At 42.7% G+C, this 19,057-nt stretch overlaps 1 protein-coding gene across 5 annotated transcripts in view; it reads right to left on the bottom strand.

The window, feature by feature from the left end:
- Positions 1 to 8,583: 8,583 nt before the first annotated feature.
- sema6cb (semaphorin 6Cb) overlaps positions 8,584 to 19,057 on the bottom strand; it is a 181,663-nt gene continuing 171,189 nt past the window's right edge. For all 5 annotated transcript variants that reach the window (XM_015949872.3, XM_070551014.1, XM_015949870.3 and 2 more), the window contains one exon: positions 8,584 to 9,912. In XM_015949872.3, the coding sequence (XP_015805358.3) occupies positions 8,594 to 9,912 (1,319 nt within the window). In that variant the 3' untranslated portion in view covers positions 8,584 to 8,593. The remainder of the gene's footprint in view (positions 9,913 to 19,057) is intronic.

The raw sequence follows: 19,057 nt of genomic DNA on the forward strand, positions 1-19,057 counted from the left end.
CAACTTTCTCCTTGATCGAATCCACCTTCTGTGCCAGAGTCTGAATCTCAGCCAAAGTTCCAAGCTTACAACTCATCTCGACAATTATATGAGTTTGTGCGTTCACAGTTCGGTGTAATCCATCCCTGAACTCCAGGATTGAGCCAATATTCCTCGACAGCTCATTAATTTTCCGGTAAGCCAGGTAACCACTCAGGCCAAAAAGCAAGAAACCTGACACCAACACCACGAATATCCAGATGTCTTCAGAATCTTCTACAGACAGTTGAGAGAGGCAGATCAGAACAAACAAAAACATCAAATTTAATGGATACCATTAATGTGTGAAGACCATTCCAAGCAATGTGGTAAAAGTGTTCCAGAAAAAACTCACCTGTTGCACAATTAGCAGGATCAGCTGATAACATGTTAAATGAACAACCACTTTAAGGTTTAAACATGAGAAATTTGATTTCAGTAAGGTGGTACGCATTTATGAAGCTCATAAAACCCACAAATAAAAACATCACAGGCACATTTACAGACGAGAAGCCATAAAACCATCATGCAACGCCGCTTCCTGTCACCACTGTCTCAGCTTGACTTACAGGTGCTTATTCTGGAGGCTGAGTTATGGAAGCAACGCTTAAACGACTTCTCCTCGTTCTGTGATCAGTCTTAATGACAGGGTGGAGGCTCATCTCTGTCGGCACTCGTTCATCATCATCAGCCACCTGGATGGAATCAAGCAAGCAGGCATCTGAGAGACGTCTGACCTTTGTGACACCAAGGGCCATCGACAGGGAGTCTGTGGGAATCCAATAAATATGGTGCGGCTAATCACCGTCCATTATCCAGGCTCCACTTTAACCAGCACCTCCATCTCACAGCAACGCCTCTCACCGTGACCCTCAGACAGGATCTCACACAAACACACAGATGATCGTCTAATAAGCTCCAGGGTGTATAATTGCATAAACTAATCAATATCACCTCATTAGGAGAACCGTTCCTGCTAAAAGGTCAATCCCACTACCCGCACCAGTTCTTTTCTCTGGGAAAACATTGTTATAGCTGAACGCCTCTGCTGTGGCGGATTTACAAAAAGACAGCAAGACGCCGGTGAGGTGCAGCTCCGGAAAATGCTTGTTTTGCTGTTGTTTCAGGTGCTTTACGATTGTAATAAGCCTGCATAAACTCTGCTTTCATAGCAGAGGAGCCCGCAGAGTTCAGCAGGAAACACATTGAGGCTGATTGAAAATCTGCATTTTCCAGCTTCTAAAGGTGGTGTGTACTGCTTTATTTCCTTTCAAACGGGACTCTTTTGGGTCAAGCAGCATCTGTAAAACCTTTTGTCTATCTCACTTATTTATATTCCACCTGCATTTTCAAACACTTTTCTCCACTTGTTACCATCAAAACAATTTTCAGACCAAATGAGAATAACAGCAGTCGGAAACCTGAGAAAATAAAAGCTGAACAACCCAAACTGTAATGGAGCAAATGTGGCAATGTTTGAGGAAACTAAAGTATTTTTCTCCTCATAAAAGAGTCTGCCTTATGCGGTGTTTGCGCCGCATAAACCAAGAGCAGATCGAGCCTCTCTGTGTGACCCTGGACCTCCTGGTTGTTTACACGCTCTAGGGGTGCCATCACACCATGGCTGTTTATTATTCTATGTAATTGCCTGCAGGGACACTGTTAGTTCATGTGAGCAAGCAGCTGAATTTAAATGTTACTTTAGTTCAGATTTTCTTCTAGAGATGTTTATAATGAGGATGTGTTTCTGTATGTTTGATTAAAAGGGACCAAAAACCTGTGAATTAAAATTTTTACGTGCAGCGGTTTCATGTTTTATGCTACTATAATATATAGTATCTGATTTCAACCAAGCGTCGTGACACCCTAGTAAGTAATGCACCAAGCTCATTTGCAAATTTTCACTTAATGGCAAACAAATTCTAAAAACCTAACAAACATTTCCACCAAAACTATTTAAGAAACTTTTTCACTATAATTTTCTATCAATAGTTTCATAAGAATTCAGTAATAGAAACATTTAACTCTCTAGCCAATTAGAATGACTTGATCTGCTTTGAAAATGATAAATTACACAATAAATGACTTCTCTTTCCAAAATGTAGCAGAGCACATTAGGTGAATTTTTAAAATATGGATATCTTAATACCAATGATTGAAGGGCTTTTGGTTTTTGACGGCTTTAAAGCAGCACTCCGGAGTTTTTTCCCCTTTAAGAAATTATGTACGAAAAAAAGCGTCTGTAAAAGTGATCACCTTAACCTGCACCGTGTTATAATCTAGGTATTTATTTATTTATTTTATTTATTTATTTAGGAAGTGGGTCAATACATATTAATGAACATTTCAATAAATGTAAATATGCCAGATTATAGCCTTGGGCTAATTTCCATCTGCAGACCCTCCGGCAGGTTGATGTTAGACACAAAGTAGTGTAAACATACAGAGATAGTATTTACAAGTCATGTGACAGAGACAAAAACTGTCATCCCATTATACAAACACAAACAAATGTCAAAGAAAGTGGACACAGAGAACAACATAGACAGCAATAACGGAAACACATCAATTGTATTGCACAAACCCCGATACTGCATATGCCCTGACTGTCGTGAGATTACATTCACCCATTAAACTAGCAGTTGTTTCCCTTTTAATACTGTACCAACTCTTTTCCCGGACAAATATGAAATATAAATATTAGACATGATCACATGTTTGTGTGTCCCTCAGCCGCTGTTTTAAGCGACTCTTAAAGATGTTTAGACTGGTACTTTCCCTTACAGATAGTGGAAGACTATTCCAGAATGTCACTCCCTGGTATGACAGAGCAGTCTGTGAAAAGGTAGTCCGCCTGAATGTCAGTTCACAGTCACCTCTAGCAGTGGCTCGAGTCAGTCGAGACCCGACAACACTGCTAGACTTTTGTTTAATAAAATCACTCATTGGTGGTGGCGCCAGGCCATGTATAACTTTATATATTAAACAGGCCGATTTAAATAATTTAAAATTAGTAAAATTTAAAAACTTGTATTTATCTAAAATTTGACAGTGGTGATATGAGAGAGGTTTTTAATCTAATATTTTCAATGCTCTTTTGTAGCATACTTCAATTGGCCCAATAGCAGCCGAGCTCGTATAGGACCAACTGGTAATACAATATTCAATATGAGCCAGTATCATAGAATGCAGGAATGTAATCGCTGCCGTGTGTGTTAATGACGATCGGATATATCTAAAGTTCCGTATATTAACATTAACAGTTTTCACTACTTTACTAATATGTTTTTTAAAAGTTAATTTAGAGTCTAATCGCACTCCCAAATACTTAAACTCCTCAACATTAATTAATTCATGTGCACCCAAGCAAACTTTTCCTGCAGCTACGGTTGTCTTAGGTTTACTGAAAAACATTGATACGGTCTTGTTAAAATTAAGGCACAGGCATGAGTCATTCAGCCATTTTTGTAAATCACGTAATGCCAGTGAAAGCTGATGGGCTGCATCATCCGGAGTTTCGGCTTGCGTAAAAATTACTGTATCATCAGCATACATAATTGTGTCCACATTTGTACATACATTAGGCAAGTCATTTACATAAAGTGAAAATAACAGGGGACCCAAAATTGAACCCTGGGGAACACCTTGCATGCAGTTAAGATAGGGTGACTTGCTATTCTTTATTTGCACACATTGTTTTCTATCTGATAAATAAGACTGTATCCATTTAACAGTATGATTACTAAAGTTAAATGTCGACAGTCTAGACCAGAGTGTATGATGATTGACAGTGTCAAATGCACGTTTGAAATCGAGAAAAACTGCCGCAACACAACGACTCTTGTCTAAATAAGATTTCACTCTCTCAACAAAAACACAGACAGCCGTTTCAGTTGAATGAAGAGTGCGAAATCCAAATTGCATAGGATGCAAACCCGGATCGGAATCATTAAGATGTTCAATGATAGATTTAGCAACCCACTTTTCTGCTACCTTTGAAAAGATGGGCAGTATACTAATAGGTCGATAATTAATAGGGTCTATTTTATCACCCGATTTATAAATTGGTGTTACTTTCGCCACCTTCCAACTCAAAGGAACGACTGCCTGCGAGATTGATAAATTAATAAGATGGGTCACAGGCACCAAATTATGGTATATTTTTAAAATTTTGATTAGCCGGCCCCTCGATCTAGTAGAATCCACGTAATTTGAATAATAGTAATTAGCGCAGCGTTGGCCATCAGCTTACATACAGATGTCAGTGTGCACATGCAACCACTGAAGGAAAGAAAACAATCTTTTGTATGGCGTCTCTCAAGATAAAAATCACAAGGCGCTTCTCAAAAACAAATAAATTTAAACATAAAAAAGATTTCTGCAGAGGGGAGCAGCTGCTGAGTGCCAAGCAAGGAGGCATTGGGTCCATTTTTAAAGTCTTTGGAATGACCCGACCGGGATTCAAACCTCGATCTCCCAGTTTCAGGGTGGACACTCCACCACTAGCTCACTGAAAAGGTTCAAGAATGTTAAAACCTTCACACTGGAATTATTCTAGTTCCACCGCATTTATTTAGATCTGTAAAAAAAAATGTTCTTTCCCTTATTTATTTCATTCAATTTAAAAAATACAACAAATAAACAATATGCAGATAAACACAATACAACTTGAAAGGGATCAGATGGAAGAAAAAATCTTATAATTTCTGCCCCTTTTTTAAACAAAAATAGCAAAACTATCTTTATGCATTCATTATCGCCAGACATTATTCACATTCATATCCACCCAACACACTTGATCTAATATACTCTCTAAACATGTATAGAGTTCTTGACTCTTTCACTTCTCCGTCCAGGCAATTCTATAATTTCACACCATTCACCGAAATACTCATTTCCTTCATTCTGGTTCTAAATCTGGGCTTTTTGAAGACTTCAGTTCTCTTCAACATATAACTACTTTCCCTCATTTCAAACAATTTTCATGAACCAAAAGCCATCCTCTGGGGTCTCATCATGACTGACAGACGGTACATGGCGCCATTTTTTAACTACCCGGACCACACTACATATTTCGGCTACTCCAAAATTGTGGCACACTGTACGGTCCAAGATGTCAGTGAGACAAACTGCACGACGAGCTAACGTCAAGAGCGCACCCCTCGCTAAAGCCGAAAGCTGACAAAAGTGCTGAAAAGAGAAAAGCGTTGCTGTTAACACTTCTTTAATTTGACTCTGAACTAGTCTAGAAAGAGTTGTCCGCATGTTTCTGCACGTCACTTCAACTGATGCTAATTCTACTCCCGTATTGAATGCTCGTCACTGGTGTTTAGTGCTACTTGAAGACTGTTGGAGGCTGACTTTGGTTGTGAGTTTTCAATAAGCTGTCGTAAAGCCAGTCACGCTGGACAGCGGCAGACTTGTAAATGATCGAGTTTTTTGTCTCGGTTCTGTTCAAAATGAGAAATTTGTCTAGGGCGGCCAAAAAAACGCAGAGTGGTCCGAGCTTAAGATAACAGTGCGGAAACCTTTTAAGCTAAGGGCCAAAATAATAAAGTTTAAAGTCCATTTGGGTCACAAAAATTTAATTTTCTTGATAAAAATAAACAATACTTTATGCTAATTTTAACAGAACGCCTCTAAATAAGCCCCAAAACTAAAACTCAGAAATATAAATGTTAGAAATTGCCGATTTATGTCAACCGCTACTGGAGAGACAAAACTACTCATTCTAAAAATTCAAGTAGGGGCCACAAATGGCCCCAGAGCCACACATTGGTCATGCCTGCTCTTAGACCACAAGAGCATAAACAAAACTGATATTCGAATAAATGCTCTGCTATAATTTAGTCGTCAAACATCCCATTTGAGTAAATCTCACCTTTTGGTACGTTAACGGAGCAGGATGGGAGTCCAGCTCGTCTCACACTGGGATTCCTGCTCAGTAATGGACTAATTACCGCCCCAGGAGTGTTTTAACACTGAATATATCGGCACTTAGAAGAGGAATTCTACGTTCCCACATCGCTTTAAATGCACCAATGAAACTGATGCTCAGACTTTACAGAAATCCCCGTGGGACAGAAAAGCAACCATATTGTTAAAGCACAGTTAAACGGCACAAACTGCAGGCTGTTGCAGCTCCATAGATCATCCTGACACATTCAGCAGAGACACACATATCGTCTTTTGTATTTTATTGATTCCTAGCATAAGAGACATACATCAGTATTTTGTGAGACCAAATTAATATAAGTCAAGAGGCGTAGTCTGGATAAACAAATGCAGAAAAACATAATACTGAAATGAGATCCCGCCCAGGGATGATGTATTTACAGAGAACCAAATACTGACAGAGTTGAGATGTCCCCGATTCTAAAACGTGAGCAGCAGGTTTAAAAAGAAAAACAAAAGTGCAGCTGCAACAATTTCTAATGAAAAAAAAATCATCTCCTGAACTGTTTTATAAACATTTAATGCTCGACTGCTCAGTTATATCCAATAAACATGTTTTTCTTAGCCTAAATGTTCGTTAGAAATGTTTTCCATCATTTTACTTCATTAAGAGTTAAAAAAAGGTCAAATTCACACTGAATCACAAGAGTTTGGATTTACATGTGTAGGGTAAATAATGAAGTGCTTTTTTATAGAACTGACAACATAGTGACTCCTAAAAAGTGCAACAGAGGCAGACTTCTCAAACAGGATCACCATCTTTATACACTGTAGTGTAAAGCGCTTTGGAGTCCTTACTCTGAGAGGCGCTATACAAGTGTGGGTCATTTATCATTTATCTTTAGGGAAAACACAGCCACCTGTGAACAGATATCCTACAAAATCAGCCCCAAACACAATCTCAGCCTGTCGGATCATCATGTATTACATTCCTGATGACGCGGGAACATCTAAACGTACAAATATAACTGATGCACAAGCTCAGCATCATCCTAGACCTTTAAAATCTCCATTAAGAACTTAGAATGAAACCTTTTCAGTGTTTTTTAAATCATGTAAATAAGAACTTTTTGTAGGGAGGGAAAAAAACACAATAAGTAATGGCACTTAGAATAATTTAACACAGAGACCGTCACACCTGAACTATTTTCTACATTCTCAGGCTGTGCACTAGCTTTGGCCAACACCCCCCAAAAACAAATATGTGCTTTTGGATGGAAAGAAACAACCCCCCCCAAAAAACCCAGAAGGGTTTCATTCCAAAATACAGCGTTTTCTTAAAAAAAGAGATTTTTAATGCTTATAATTTCGAAAACCAAACTAGATTATTTATAAAACATGATATGAAATATAAACTTTTTAGATTAATCAGAGTGGGACACAAACGTTCTAATGGCAGATTTCACATTCTGGAATGAAACTCTTCAAATGAAAATGAGATATTAGATGAGGAATACTGACTGTCGTGGAAATCAAACACCTACGGTATACTGTAGTAGCCATCAGAGTCCCTTGCATTGCCCCATGTGACACTATTATTAAATAAGGCACACATTTACACATACAGTTAAAATTTGGCTAGTAATTATTCCTTTATTTACAACCAACAGCCACAACGTTGATGAGTATAGTTACTGCAGGCCTTCCTGACTTATTTTATTCTTGGAACACCACAGGGCATGTTTGTCGATCCTCTTTAGGTCCAGTGGTTTCTCTCCTTTTCAGAGGATGTTCGATTCACCACACTTGGGAAGCACCAATTTTGGGGAAAACCAACAAAGCCCCCAAAAAACAAATACAATAAAAATAAAAAGCCACCTCAAGGAACCTAAATAGACCTAAATTTGTCAATTCTGAGCCAACATCTGCTGAGCTGGGAAACAAAAAGATTTAGAAAAGTGGATAAGTTGCTTTTTTCCAACCCGAACAAAGGATCTTCAGGTTGATTATTCTTGAGTGATTTGGCATCTCTAAAAGATGGCTTGGTGAGGATTTGGTACGCCCCAAAATGAAAGACTATAGTAAGGCAAAGACATGAGTACTTTTAGGGATCTGGCTGACTTTTCACCACAGGTTACACATACTGCATATGTATATGTATACATATACGGTGTGGATATAAACACACATATACTGTATATACACACACATGCATAATATAAACACATTCGAGGGGGAGGCTGGGGGTGGGGGTGGGGTGGGGGGTGTCACTGGATACAAACACTACATCAAAAAAGATTAAGCATGAACTGAAGCGTTGCAGGAGCCTCCGGCTTTGAAGTCTTCGGGATGAGTCACGTTTGTCTAGCTTGTCCAAAAACGAGGTTTCTCTGTAAATCCGCATTGAGGACATTGGAGGTGGCGTCTCGTCACCTGAGTCAGCGGTTGTAGAATAAGCAAGAAGCTGAACAATACCAATATGGTACAAAGATATTTGCTGCACAAAAAAGAACAGTGGAGATAAGTTTGGTTGAGGCTTCTGTCCACAGTGAGACTTGCTACTACACAGTTTGTTGTGTTGTTTGGTGAGGCTCTGCAACCTCAACCCCACCGTGTTTCTTCAAACAGAAGTTCCATAAAAGTGACACAACTAGGCCCCTTTGTCCACCAGTGCAATGTTTCAGTAGTTATATGTACCTTGTTCATTGACTGGGGACGTAGCAGGTATGAACAGAGGTTTAGGAGGGACATCGGGTTTAAGAAAGGACGCCCGGCGAACAATTGCACCTCTGTGCTGAACCTCCTGCTGTTCTCCACTATAGCTTTGCTGGCGAGCTAGGTAGCCATTAGGGATGAGAGGATAGTGAACCTCGCAGGCGCTGCCTGTTGAGTTCATCCGTGCCAAGAGGGGAGGTGGTTGGTGGGGCCCACTATTCCGTTGGTTGAAGCTATGCTGGCGGGGGATCATTCCTCCACCTCCTACTGCACCTGCAGGTGTAATTTTAGTCGCTGCGGCAATCAACGAGTGCCGCTGGGAGGAGTGCCTCCTCTCCAGGGTGGACTGGTGGTGCGAGGGAATGTCAGGAGGGATGTCCATGCGGCGGGTCAGACTATCCCGAGGTAAAGTGGAGGAGCTGTAGTAGGGAGCTGATTCTGTCTCAGGAATCTGAGGTTGAATCCTGTTGGAAAAGGGGAGCTGCCCTCCACCTCCACTGGCCATAAGCCCCGAAGGGCTCATTAACTGGGAGTTCTTGTTGCTGTTTGCATCATGGATGTGCTTCAGAAGCTCATCCAGTGATGTTACCTCCATCACCTTCTGAGAGTAACTGGGGTAAGGCTGTGACAGCACACGCTCAACGTTGTGGATTTTACGTTCCTCTGGGTGCAGGTGACCAACTATTGGATGGCCGTTGGACAGGCCGTGTGGGTAGGGGAAGACCTGCTGGGGAAGCAGGGCTGAACTGGGCCTAGAGACAATGTTATGAGCCTTGGGCTCCTTGGCATTGTTGCAGTTCTGGTTCTTTTCCCACTGGTTCTTGAAGGCTTTCATGCTCTTGATGGGAAGTTCTGGAGTTGTGTCTGGTGTAGGAAGACCCGACAGCTCTGAGGAGGGATGGAGGTGGTGATGGTGAGGGTGAACCAGGTCTCCCATCGTCATCCCATGATGAACATTTCTCCTAGGTGGGTGATGCTCCTTGGTGTTGGTGAAAAAGGAATTGTAGATCTTTGGGGTGGACACTTCCAGCTTATCTTCTTTAGTCTGGCTGTCCAAGAGCCCGTTGAGCTTTGCCAGACTGCGAAGCGACAAGGCGTGAGGAATGGAAACTTCTGGATCTTTGGGCAGTTTCTTGGTCTTGTGGCCTGTGTGGTTACAGTAACAGGAGACCAGAAAGCCAGAGACGAAGGCTCCAAGGACAAAGGCCACCAAAACACAGGCTATCAGAAGGGTGTAGTGGACGCTGTGATTGGTCCTCTCCAGTTCAGGAGGTTTCCTCACACCTTTAACACAAAAGAGAAAACGATGCTTTAGTAAAAGATGTTTACCGAGTTAGAGAAAGAGCAAAGAAAGGTTTAAGTGTTAATTCAATTCAATTCAATTCAAAAATACTTTCTTAATCCCAGAGGGAAATTGATGATACAAGTCAAGCAGCAGCTGAGACAGTCAGGTCGTGTTTATAGAGGCTTCATATGCGAGAAACGGCGCAGAACAAGTGTTTGAACTAAGCTGTTGGCTTTCCTTCCTTCGATAGATTATAGATCAGTACAACCTGCCCTTCCGGGACATTCGTTTCTCTTTAGACTGACAGATGCTCAGATCCTCCCACTCAATGAGAAACCAGTTCTCAGGTAGAGCTTCAGATATCGATGAAAGTGCAGCAGCAGGAAGCTGATCTCATACTCGAGGCTGATTTCCAATGCAAAGATCAGGCCAAAGCACACCCGGTGTGATGGATCAGCCAAAAATACCATGTTTGTCCACGAGCTAACCGAATGTGGCGGCTTCACAGACTAGGCTGTCAGAGAGAAGCCAAAGGTCCACTTGTGTGGCAGTGCACCCAAAAACTCCAGGTTACCCAGACGGGCTAAATGTAGCATGTGAATGTGACCCTGGCACAGAGATGGTCCAACAGTGAAAGGCAGGGATGAGGAGAGTGAAACCCGCCACCTCTCGTAATCAGAGCTCATTTGCAAAAAGGCTGCTGCCATCTCTGGTGTCAGGCCCTTTTATCCACCTTAATGACAGTTTCTGTGAAACAGATTAGTCTTCGATGTGTGTGTGTGTGTGTGTGTGTGTGTGTGTGCACGCTTGGCTGAGCTGCAAGAAGGAGAGAGAATGCTGCTGTTCTAAACAAGAACATTTGGCAAACAATTATATGCTCGTCTCGTCTCGTCTTCCTCCGCTTATCCGGGTCCGGGTCGCGGGGGCAGCATCCCAACTAGGGAGCTCCAGGCCGTCCTCTCCCCGGCCACCTCCACCAGCTCCTCCGGCAGGACCCCAAGGCGTTCCCGGACCAGATTGGAGATGTAACCTCTCCAACGTGTCCTGGGTCGACCCGGGGGCCTTCTGCCGGCAGGACATGCCCGAAACACCTCCCCGGGGAGGCGTCCAGGAGGCATCCTGACCAGATGCCCAAACCACCTCAACTGGCTCCTTTCGATCCGGAGGAGCAGCGGTTCTACTCCGAGTCCCTCCCGAATGTCCGAGCTCCTCACCCTATCTCTAAGGCTGAGCCCGGCCACCCTACGGAGGAAACTCATTTCGGCCGCTTGTATCCGCGATCTCGTTCTTTCGGTCATTACCCAAAGCTCATGACCATAGGTGAGGATTGGGACGTAGATCGACCGGTAAATCGAGAGCCTGGCTTTCTGGCTCAGCTCCCTCTTCCCCACGACAGATCGGCTCAGCGTCCGCATCACTGCAGACGCCGAACCAATCCGCCTGTCGATCTCCCGATCCCTCCTACCCTCACTCGTGAACAAGACCCCGAGATACTTAAACTCCTCCACTTGAGGTAGGACCTCTCCCCCGACCCTGAGGTGGCAAGCCACCCTTTTCCGGTCGAGAACCATGGTCTCAGATTTGGAGGTGCTGATCCTCATCCCAGCCGCTTCACATTCGGCCGCGAACCTACCCAGCAAGAGCTGAAGGTCAGAGCTGGATGAAGCTAGGAGGACCACATCATCCGCAAAAAGCAGAGACGAGATTCTCCTGCCACCAAACTCGACACACTCCACACCACGGCTGCGTCTAGAAATTCTGTCCATAAAAGTGATGAACAGAACCGGTGACAAAGGGCAGCCCTGGCGGAGTCCAACCCTCACTGGGAACAGGTCCGACTTACTACCGGCTATGCGGACCAAACTCACGCTCCTCTGGTAAAGGGACTGAATGGCCCTTAACAGAAAGCCACCCACCCCATACTCCTGGAGCGTCCCCCACAGGGTGCCCCTGGGGACACGGTCATAAGCCTTCTCCAAATCCACAAAGCACATGTGGATTGGTTGGGCAAACTCCCATGCCCCCTCCATCACCCTTGCAAGGGTATAGAGCTGGTCCACAGTTCCACGGCCAGGACGAAAACCACATTGCTCCTCCTCTATCTGAGATTCAACTATCGATCGGACCCTCCTCTCCAGTACCTTGGAGTAGACCTTTCCAGGGAGGCTGAGGAGTGTGATCCCCCTATAGTTGGAACACACCCTCAGGTCACCCTTCTTAAAGATGGGGACCACCACCCCGGTCTGCCACTCCCTAGGAAATGCTGTTTAAAGAAAATGGGAAACAATAACGTCAGACTTGAGAACTTATGAGATGGTTAAAGTGATGAGAGGGAAAATGAAGGAAGAGCAGTTCAGTTACTGGGTCTGTAATCCTTTTATCCTTTGTAAGTGACAGACTTATAAAAAAGTCATGACGGATTATTCTTCAAGGAATTTATTGTTATTTTAAACAATTCAAGGTCAGTGTAGAACTGTATCCCTAACCCCGTTCTGTCCTTAAACGATAAATGAGCGGCACTTGTTTACTGTTTTTCTGAGTCAGAGGACTCCAAAGTGCTTTACACTTCAGTGACTCATTCATCCATTCACACACTGGTGGTGATGAGCTACATGGTAGACACAGCTGCCCTGGGGTATACCAACGTACACAGGCACCACCGGTCCCTCCGACCACCACCAGGCAAGGTGGGTAAAGTGTCTTGCCCAAGGACACAATGACTGTGACAAATTGAGCGGGGAGCTAACCTGCAACTCTCCAGCTATGGGAGCCATGCCACCTTTGACCCAAATCATCCAGATGTACAGTACAGGCCAAAGGTTTGGACACACCTTCTCATTCAGTTTGTTTTCTTTATTTTCATGACCATTTCCATTGGTAGATTCTCATTGAAGGCATCAAAACTATGAATGAACACGTGGAGTTATGTACTTGATCAAAAAAGGTGAAGTAACTGAAACCATGTTTTATATTCTATTTTCTTCAAAATAGCCACCCTTTGCTCTGATCACTGCTTTGCACACTCTTGATGAGCTTCACCTGAAATGGTGTTCCAACAGTATCGAAGGAGTCCCCAGAGGTGTTTAGCACTTGTTGGCCCCTTTGTAAATGCTCATGGTGATGAAATAAAAGAAAACACATTGAATGAGAAAGTGTGTCCAAACATTTGGCCTGTACTGTAGCATCATGATTGGTACCTTCACTAGAAACCTGCCATTTCCGATCCTGCACATGTCTGCTGCCCCCTGGTGGAGGATCTACTGGTGGTGAGGGCATGTTTACTTCTTCATCACGGTTTACTACAGTTATATTTTCATTAAATTACATAAAACATTCAAAACAACAGCAATAGAGTTTATTTTATCAGCTTTAAATAATAAATAGTTCATTATCACTGCAGCACAGCCTCTTAAAAGTTAATAACCAATATTATCATTTATTTGCTCCCTACTCTTGACTTTTAAACACGATGCTGTAATGAGCCTATTAATGTGCCTTCTTCTCATCTTTAAAACAGCTGCTAATCAGCTCTCAAGCATCATTTTAGCTCTTGAACGTAGCTTTCATGAAGACCGGCAGCCTGCCTCCCATCACTCCTGATACCCGTCAGACATCCGCTCTCTCGGGACCCGGACGCCGACCTACCGGCTTTAGCTCCAGGCTCATGGAGGTGCTCCTCCCGGCTCAAGTGTGAGTCAAGTGGCACAACAGGGAGTGAAACGCACAGCTGAGGTAAACAAATCCCGAGCCCATAAATGACCTGTCACAACATGTTTCATGAGTGGGAGGATGACTCAATCACTGGTTATGTGGGGCATATGGTGCCACTGGTCACAGTGAAATGAATACAGGCCAACTGCTGAGCAGGAAGCTAGGGGGCGCACATGAGGTGGTGATCAAATATACCAACTCACTTAACCTGCTTTGCACTGAGAAACTGCTCCTTGCACCAGGAAGCCGACACAACTTATTAAAGCTGGCTTAAATTGTCACTTTGCATTCATTTCACAACTTCTTATTAATGTTTACACAGCTTCAGAGTCAGTATTTCTCACTTTCTGTGTCAGGAAAACAAGGTCTTGGCTCAGCAGAGGCTTAATATAGCAATACTCATGTCTGCCAAAAGGTAAAAAGACAGATGGGCTGCATGAGCTGAGGCAGAGGAGGGAAGGTAAGAGCGAAGATAGAGGCAGCCAGAAGGAGGAGAAGTTTAAAAATTCAGCACTGGTTAAAGAGGAGCACAACTGTGAAAAAGATCGGATGGAGCAAAACAAGACGGAAAAAGGAGTGGAGGAGGATACTGGGAAAAATGCTAAGTATGGAGAGATGGAGGCTGACGTGATGGGGTGAGTGACAGGCCGTCACTCGGTTGGGGTTTTAAACCTCGGTGCGCTGCAGCAGCTTGGACGTGTCATCAGAAAAATAAAAATAAAATACAAAACACCCTTTTGTGCTCCTCCACAATGCTGTAGGAAGAGAAGCACTCTGATTGCATCCATATTGTTAAAAATAGACAGCCGAGCAGGTTATGTAAACAGTTTTACTCCGTAGCGCATGAGCCAGGTCCAATTAATGGCTTCTGGTCTCCTACATGAAACATTAAGTGTGAAGATCTGCAGGTGACGAGGCCTGAAAACAAACTAACTAACGTGACAACGTGTGATTATAGGAATGACGACTGTCTTCGTAAAAACCCTTAAACTAACAATAAAGTGAGCTGGTACCAATTAGAGCTAATTAAAGCTGAATTTTCTCACACTCTGCCTTTTCTGCAGGACACTTTCTGCAAAACTGCCATTTGAAGCATCACTATAACTATGTGCTTATTAAAACTTTTAAGAGCATATTAAAAAAGGTTCAGAAGAACTTTTTGATATCCTATAATTTAGAGATGGTGTCAGGCTTTTAAACCTACGAACACGCTCCAAAACAGCTGATTAGTTTCTGGTTGTGTGACTTTACAAACACTAGCGATGATTCCATTAGTTTGTCTGAATGAGACCAAAAAGCCTCAGGCCTCACAAGCTTGTGCTGTTCCCCAGCATTTATTTCTCCCACACCCAGAAAAACTATTTAGCTCTTGAAGGACACCTGGAGGTTGAAGACAAAACAAAATGAATCATTTTCTGTTTATAAAAACGAACGCTGAATCTGTTGCTGGGAAGTTTAGTAAACCTATTTCTGACTCCAAATCTGAAGTTTATGCAACGACAGACGCCACAGCATCAGCGCATCGGCTGCCTGTGTGCAGGTTTCTGGATGTTGACTGAGTAAATTCAATCATGTTCACTTGTTATTAGGAATTTGAATAATATTCCACCTCAGCGCTCCTCATGTTGGATGCAGGTAAACGTGCACACAAAGCTAAGGCGATGGAGTGCAATCTGAAGGATTCATTTCTGAAAAGTAGTTGTAATGAGTTCAATTCCAGGTGTGCTGATCCACGCAAAGTAAATATTTCATTACATCTTTGATTAAATACTGATAAATTAGGCCTCTTAAAGACACCTGGCAATCAAACCAAATCAAGTCTTTCATTATTTATACTTGTTCTTAGAAATGCACCTAAAAGTTACTTGTGATTGGAATAAGCCATTGTACTAGCCTAGAAATCTAGACAGATGTGAGCAGAACTCAAAGGAATTAGCTCTGCAGGTCAGCCGAGCCACGCTCCATTACAGCAGGTCTTGTGTTGTGCCAATCACAGCGCTTCATCGGTTTGGTGGGCGGGATGTTACTGCAGCTGAGCAAAGCAACAAAGATGGTGGCGACTCGTTCTAAACATCTTTGGCATCACAATTGGACTATTTACTTGGGCTTTTCTTTGAGTCAACAGCAGATAGAGGTACTTAAGTCCTTTATTTAGAAAAAGTACGTATTAGCGTCTGTGTATGGCAGACTGCCTCCGTAGAGGTTTGAGTTGTTCCTGGTCCAATAGCAAGTGGAGGCAGAAGACAACCGTAGATCTCGCCCCATGGCTGAGCTCTCTCTGTGGGTTGGGGGCAGACTATTTGTTAGGATGGCTTGCCAGGTTACAGTACATATGAAATAACTGGTGGACGTTTTGTCTTTGAGGTGGGGAATGCACCACTGCCAAGCAGTCATAAGAAAATATACAATTTTTCTGGCCTCTGAATTCACCATTACTGAGCGTTAATCTATGCTAACATTAAAAGATAAAAAAAACTCCAAAATAGGCCAGCTAACTCTCAGGAAAACTATTTTCTCACTCGGCATTAAAAGCATCCATCTTCAACGTTTCTGCTGACATTAAACCAGATTTAATGCAGCTTTTCTGTTGTTTGCAACAAAAAACAGAAACATCAGGAAAACTAATAAAACCTAAACGTCATTAGGGTGAAGTGCAGTTTTTCAAAATATGTAAATGTTACAACAAAACTTTATGCATCATTACCCACTAAATATGCAGAGCTATTTAGGCTAATTAACTTCCCAAAGCACATGCACGGCCTCCTGGATTCTTGCATGCAACTGCAGCAGGAACAAAAAGTGGATGATTGTGTGGCTGGTGAGGCAACATGCTTCCTGTGCAACTGCTGCTGTAAATAAGCCCAATGACAAAGAGGCACTGGAAGAATAGTGGCTTCACCGACCAGCTTAAAGAGACAGTCCACGCCAAGATCACTCTCCTCAACACTCAGTGACAGCACCAAATGGTCAGAAATCAGCTGTTTTTGGTTAAATGCATTTATACAGAGTTGTGTCACACAGCGGGCGCTTTGGAGTGAACTGCAGCTTTAAGAGGGGGAGAAACTTGCAGGCCACTGCAGCACCTGGACAGTTTCAACCACCGGCTGTAAACTCGACCTGTCAGATCAGACGGCGACAAAGGAGGTCAGTGAGGGAAGATTCAACAAAGGAGGCAGGTACACTTAAAGGGTTAGTCCAACTAAAAACAAAAAGAGCGGAAAGATAAATAAATCAGGCAGATGAAGTGGGGGTGAGTCCCCCCAGAGGTCAGTGAGACAGATAAAAGGGTAAAAGGGGTCAAAGGTGAGGAGCCAGAACTTCTGCTTTAGGGGGATGTGATCACTGTGGGCCCACAGACCAAAAACACGATTTTATTAGCAGCCACCAACTAAGCTAAACTGTTCAAATGTGCTATAAAGCTTAGGAGTGCTGGCTTTAGGGGGGTTCTACGGCACACTAGCTGTGTTTTTGTAGTGAAAAGCTGCAGAGGTGAGGAGAAGGGGAATTATTCAGAGTTGTGTGACCTTTAACAAGAGCCAGAATCGTGTGCATGTGTGTGTGTCCAGAAGTGGTAAATCACATAAAAACAGCAATAATGCAGTTTTCTTCATTAAAACTATTAAGATGGTCTGATTTTGGAGTCTCTGACTTTCGAAGCAGCAATTCAGTTTTCCCCCTTTCAGAAATGTTGTAGGATTCTTTAGAAATCCATAAAAGTGAGCCTTAACCTGTACTGTGATATAACATAGGTAATACGTGTTTTTATTTTTCGCCAAACCCCCCCTAGTTTCACAAAGCCCCATGCAATAGCCAATAGCAGTAGGCATCTGCTTACGTGCTGACGTCACAGAGCGTGTGCGCGTTTGCAGATGAACCTAGACTGATGCAGATTAGGCAACATTTATTATGGACAAGTAAGTTTAAAAAATACATAAAAAGTTTAAAGATGTAAATCTATCTATTTTCAGACTTTTATTTCATACAGCCTGCAGTTTTAGACAATCTTAAAAGTGCTAATTAATTTATATTTTATATTTTACAAAGAACAAAGGATTTTCAATTTTGTTTTAGACTTCAGGAAATAAGTAGAACTTTGACAGATTTAGGTCAGAATTAAAACTAACTGATGATGAAAGTATTCAGATCTGATAAATTATTAAGCAGGGATGATCGTAATGTCATGTTTAATGAGTGAAATGACTCCATGGCCTCTGAGTCCTCCACCGCTCTGACAGCTGTCCAAAAGAAGCCATTTTTAAAAACCCTACAGATTTGCATCTTTGCTCCTGAGCTTCTGTGACCATCAGAGATAGCTGGAGTGGTTCGAAGGAAACACAAGTCAAGCTGGTGACTGATGATACAGGCTGCGTCTGTTGCCATGGTCTTTAGAAGTATAAATAACCCCTCAGAAAGCCGTCTGGCATCAGTGTCCCCCTGCAGGAATCCAGACCCTCTTGATCAAAAGGTTCAGGCTGAGTTCACCCTCCTGCTCTCCTCTAATGAGACTGAAAACACTCATTTGACTTGTCTCCATTATCTTAATCTTCATTATTTTTCTATGCAAGTCAGTAGAATTAGCTATGACACTTTTGTGCCCGGCTCAGCCCACGCCCGCTCATCTTAACAGAAAGACGAGGAAAAGTCAAATTAAACGGTGGGTGGAGGAGGTGGGATGAGGGGGGGGGGGGGGGGGGGGGGGGGGGGGGGCGCTACTGTACAAGACAAAGAGGTGGGCGTATTCCCCGGCCAGAAGCTGCTCCAGAACATTCCGACTTCTGGCATTTTTCTAAATAGCACCAGGTCAGCAGGTTCCTGCTTTAGCATTTTTGTTTTCTCAGTTCTTTACATAATGTCATGTAGCCACATATGTTTGATCAAATGGTTTAAAATTAGCCCGATAAAGCATGATAGTGGGGACGGCCACTGACTACGAGTTACACTGGTTTTTGGTCCGTTTTACTGGAGTCACAGTTGGTTTTATGATTCACAACAGCTACTTTAGGCCCCTCAGAGCTGCGATCATTTTAAATTTACACAAATCCAGAACTCAGAAAATGACAACTGATGGTTCTAATCAACCTGACAGGGAACAACAATTCTTAATTATTTTGTCATAAGGTCTAAAAAAATATGCCTTTGGATTTAAACAGGAAACAGTTTTAAATGATCTTTTATTATTTAGGTGGAAACTGAAGTCATTTGAACTCAATTAGTGACATTAGCGCCATTCTTCTAAAGACCAGAAAAATATCTTAAGTGAAAAATCTCTTTTGTCTGTTTGCTTCTGTTACAGTTCTCTTTGTTGGTTTGCATGGAAACTACAAGCCATCTGCTGCACCAACATGACCACCAAACCTGCCATCACACAAGAACACCAGAGAACTCAGTCTGGTAGCTTTTAACACATCTACTCTTTAACCTTTACTCTGTGAG

This window comes from Nothobranchius furzeri, chromosome 5 (genome assembly GCF_043380555.1).
Source record: "Nothobranchius furzeri strain GRZ-AD chromosome 5, NfurGRZ-RIMD1, whole genome shotgun sequence".
In the NCBI taxonomy this organism is placed as follows: Eukaryota; Metazoa; Chordata; class Actinopteri; order Cyprinodontiformes; family Nothobranchiidae; genus Nothobranchius; species Nothobranchius furzeri.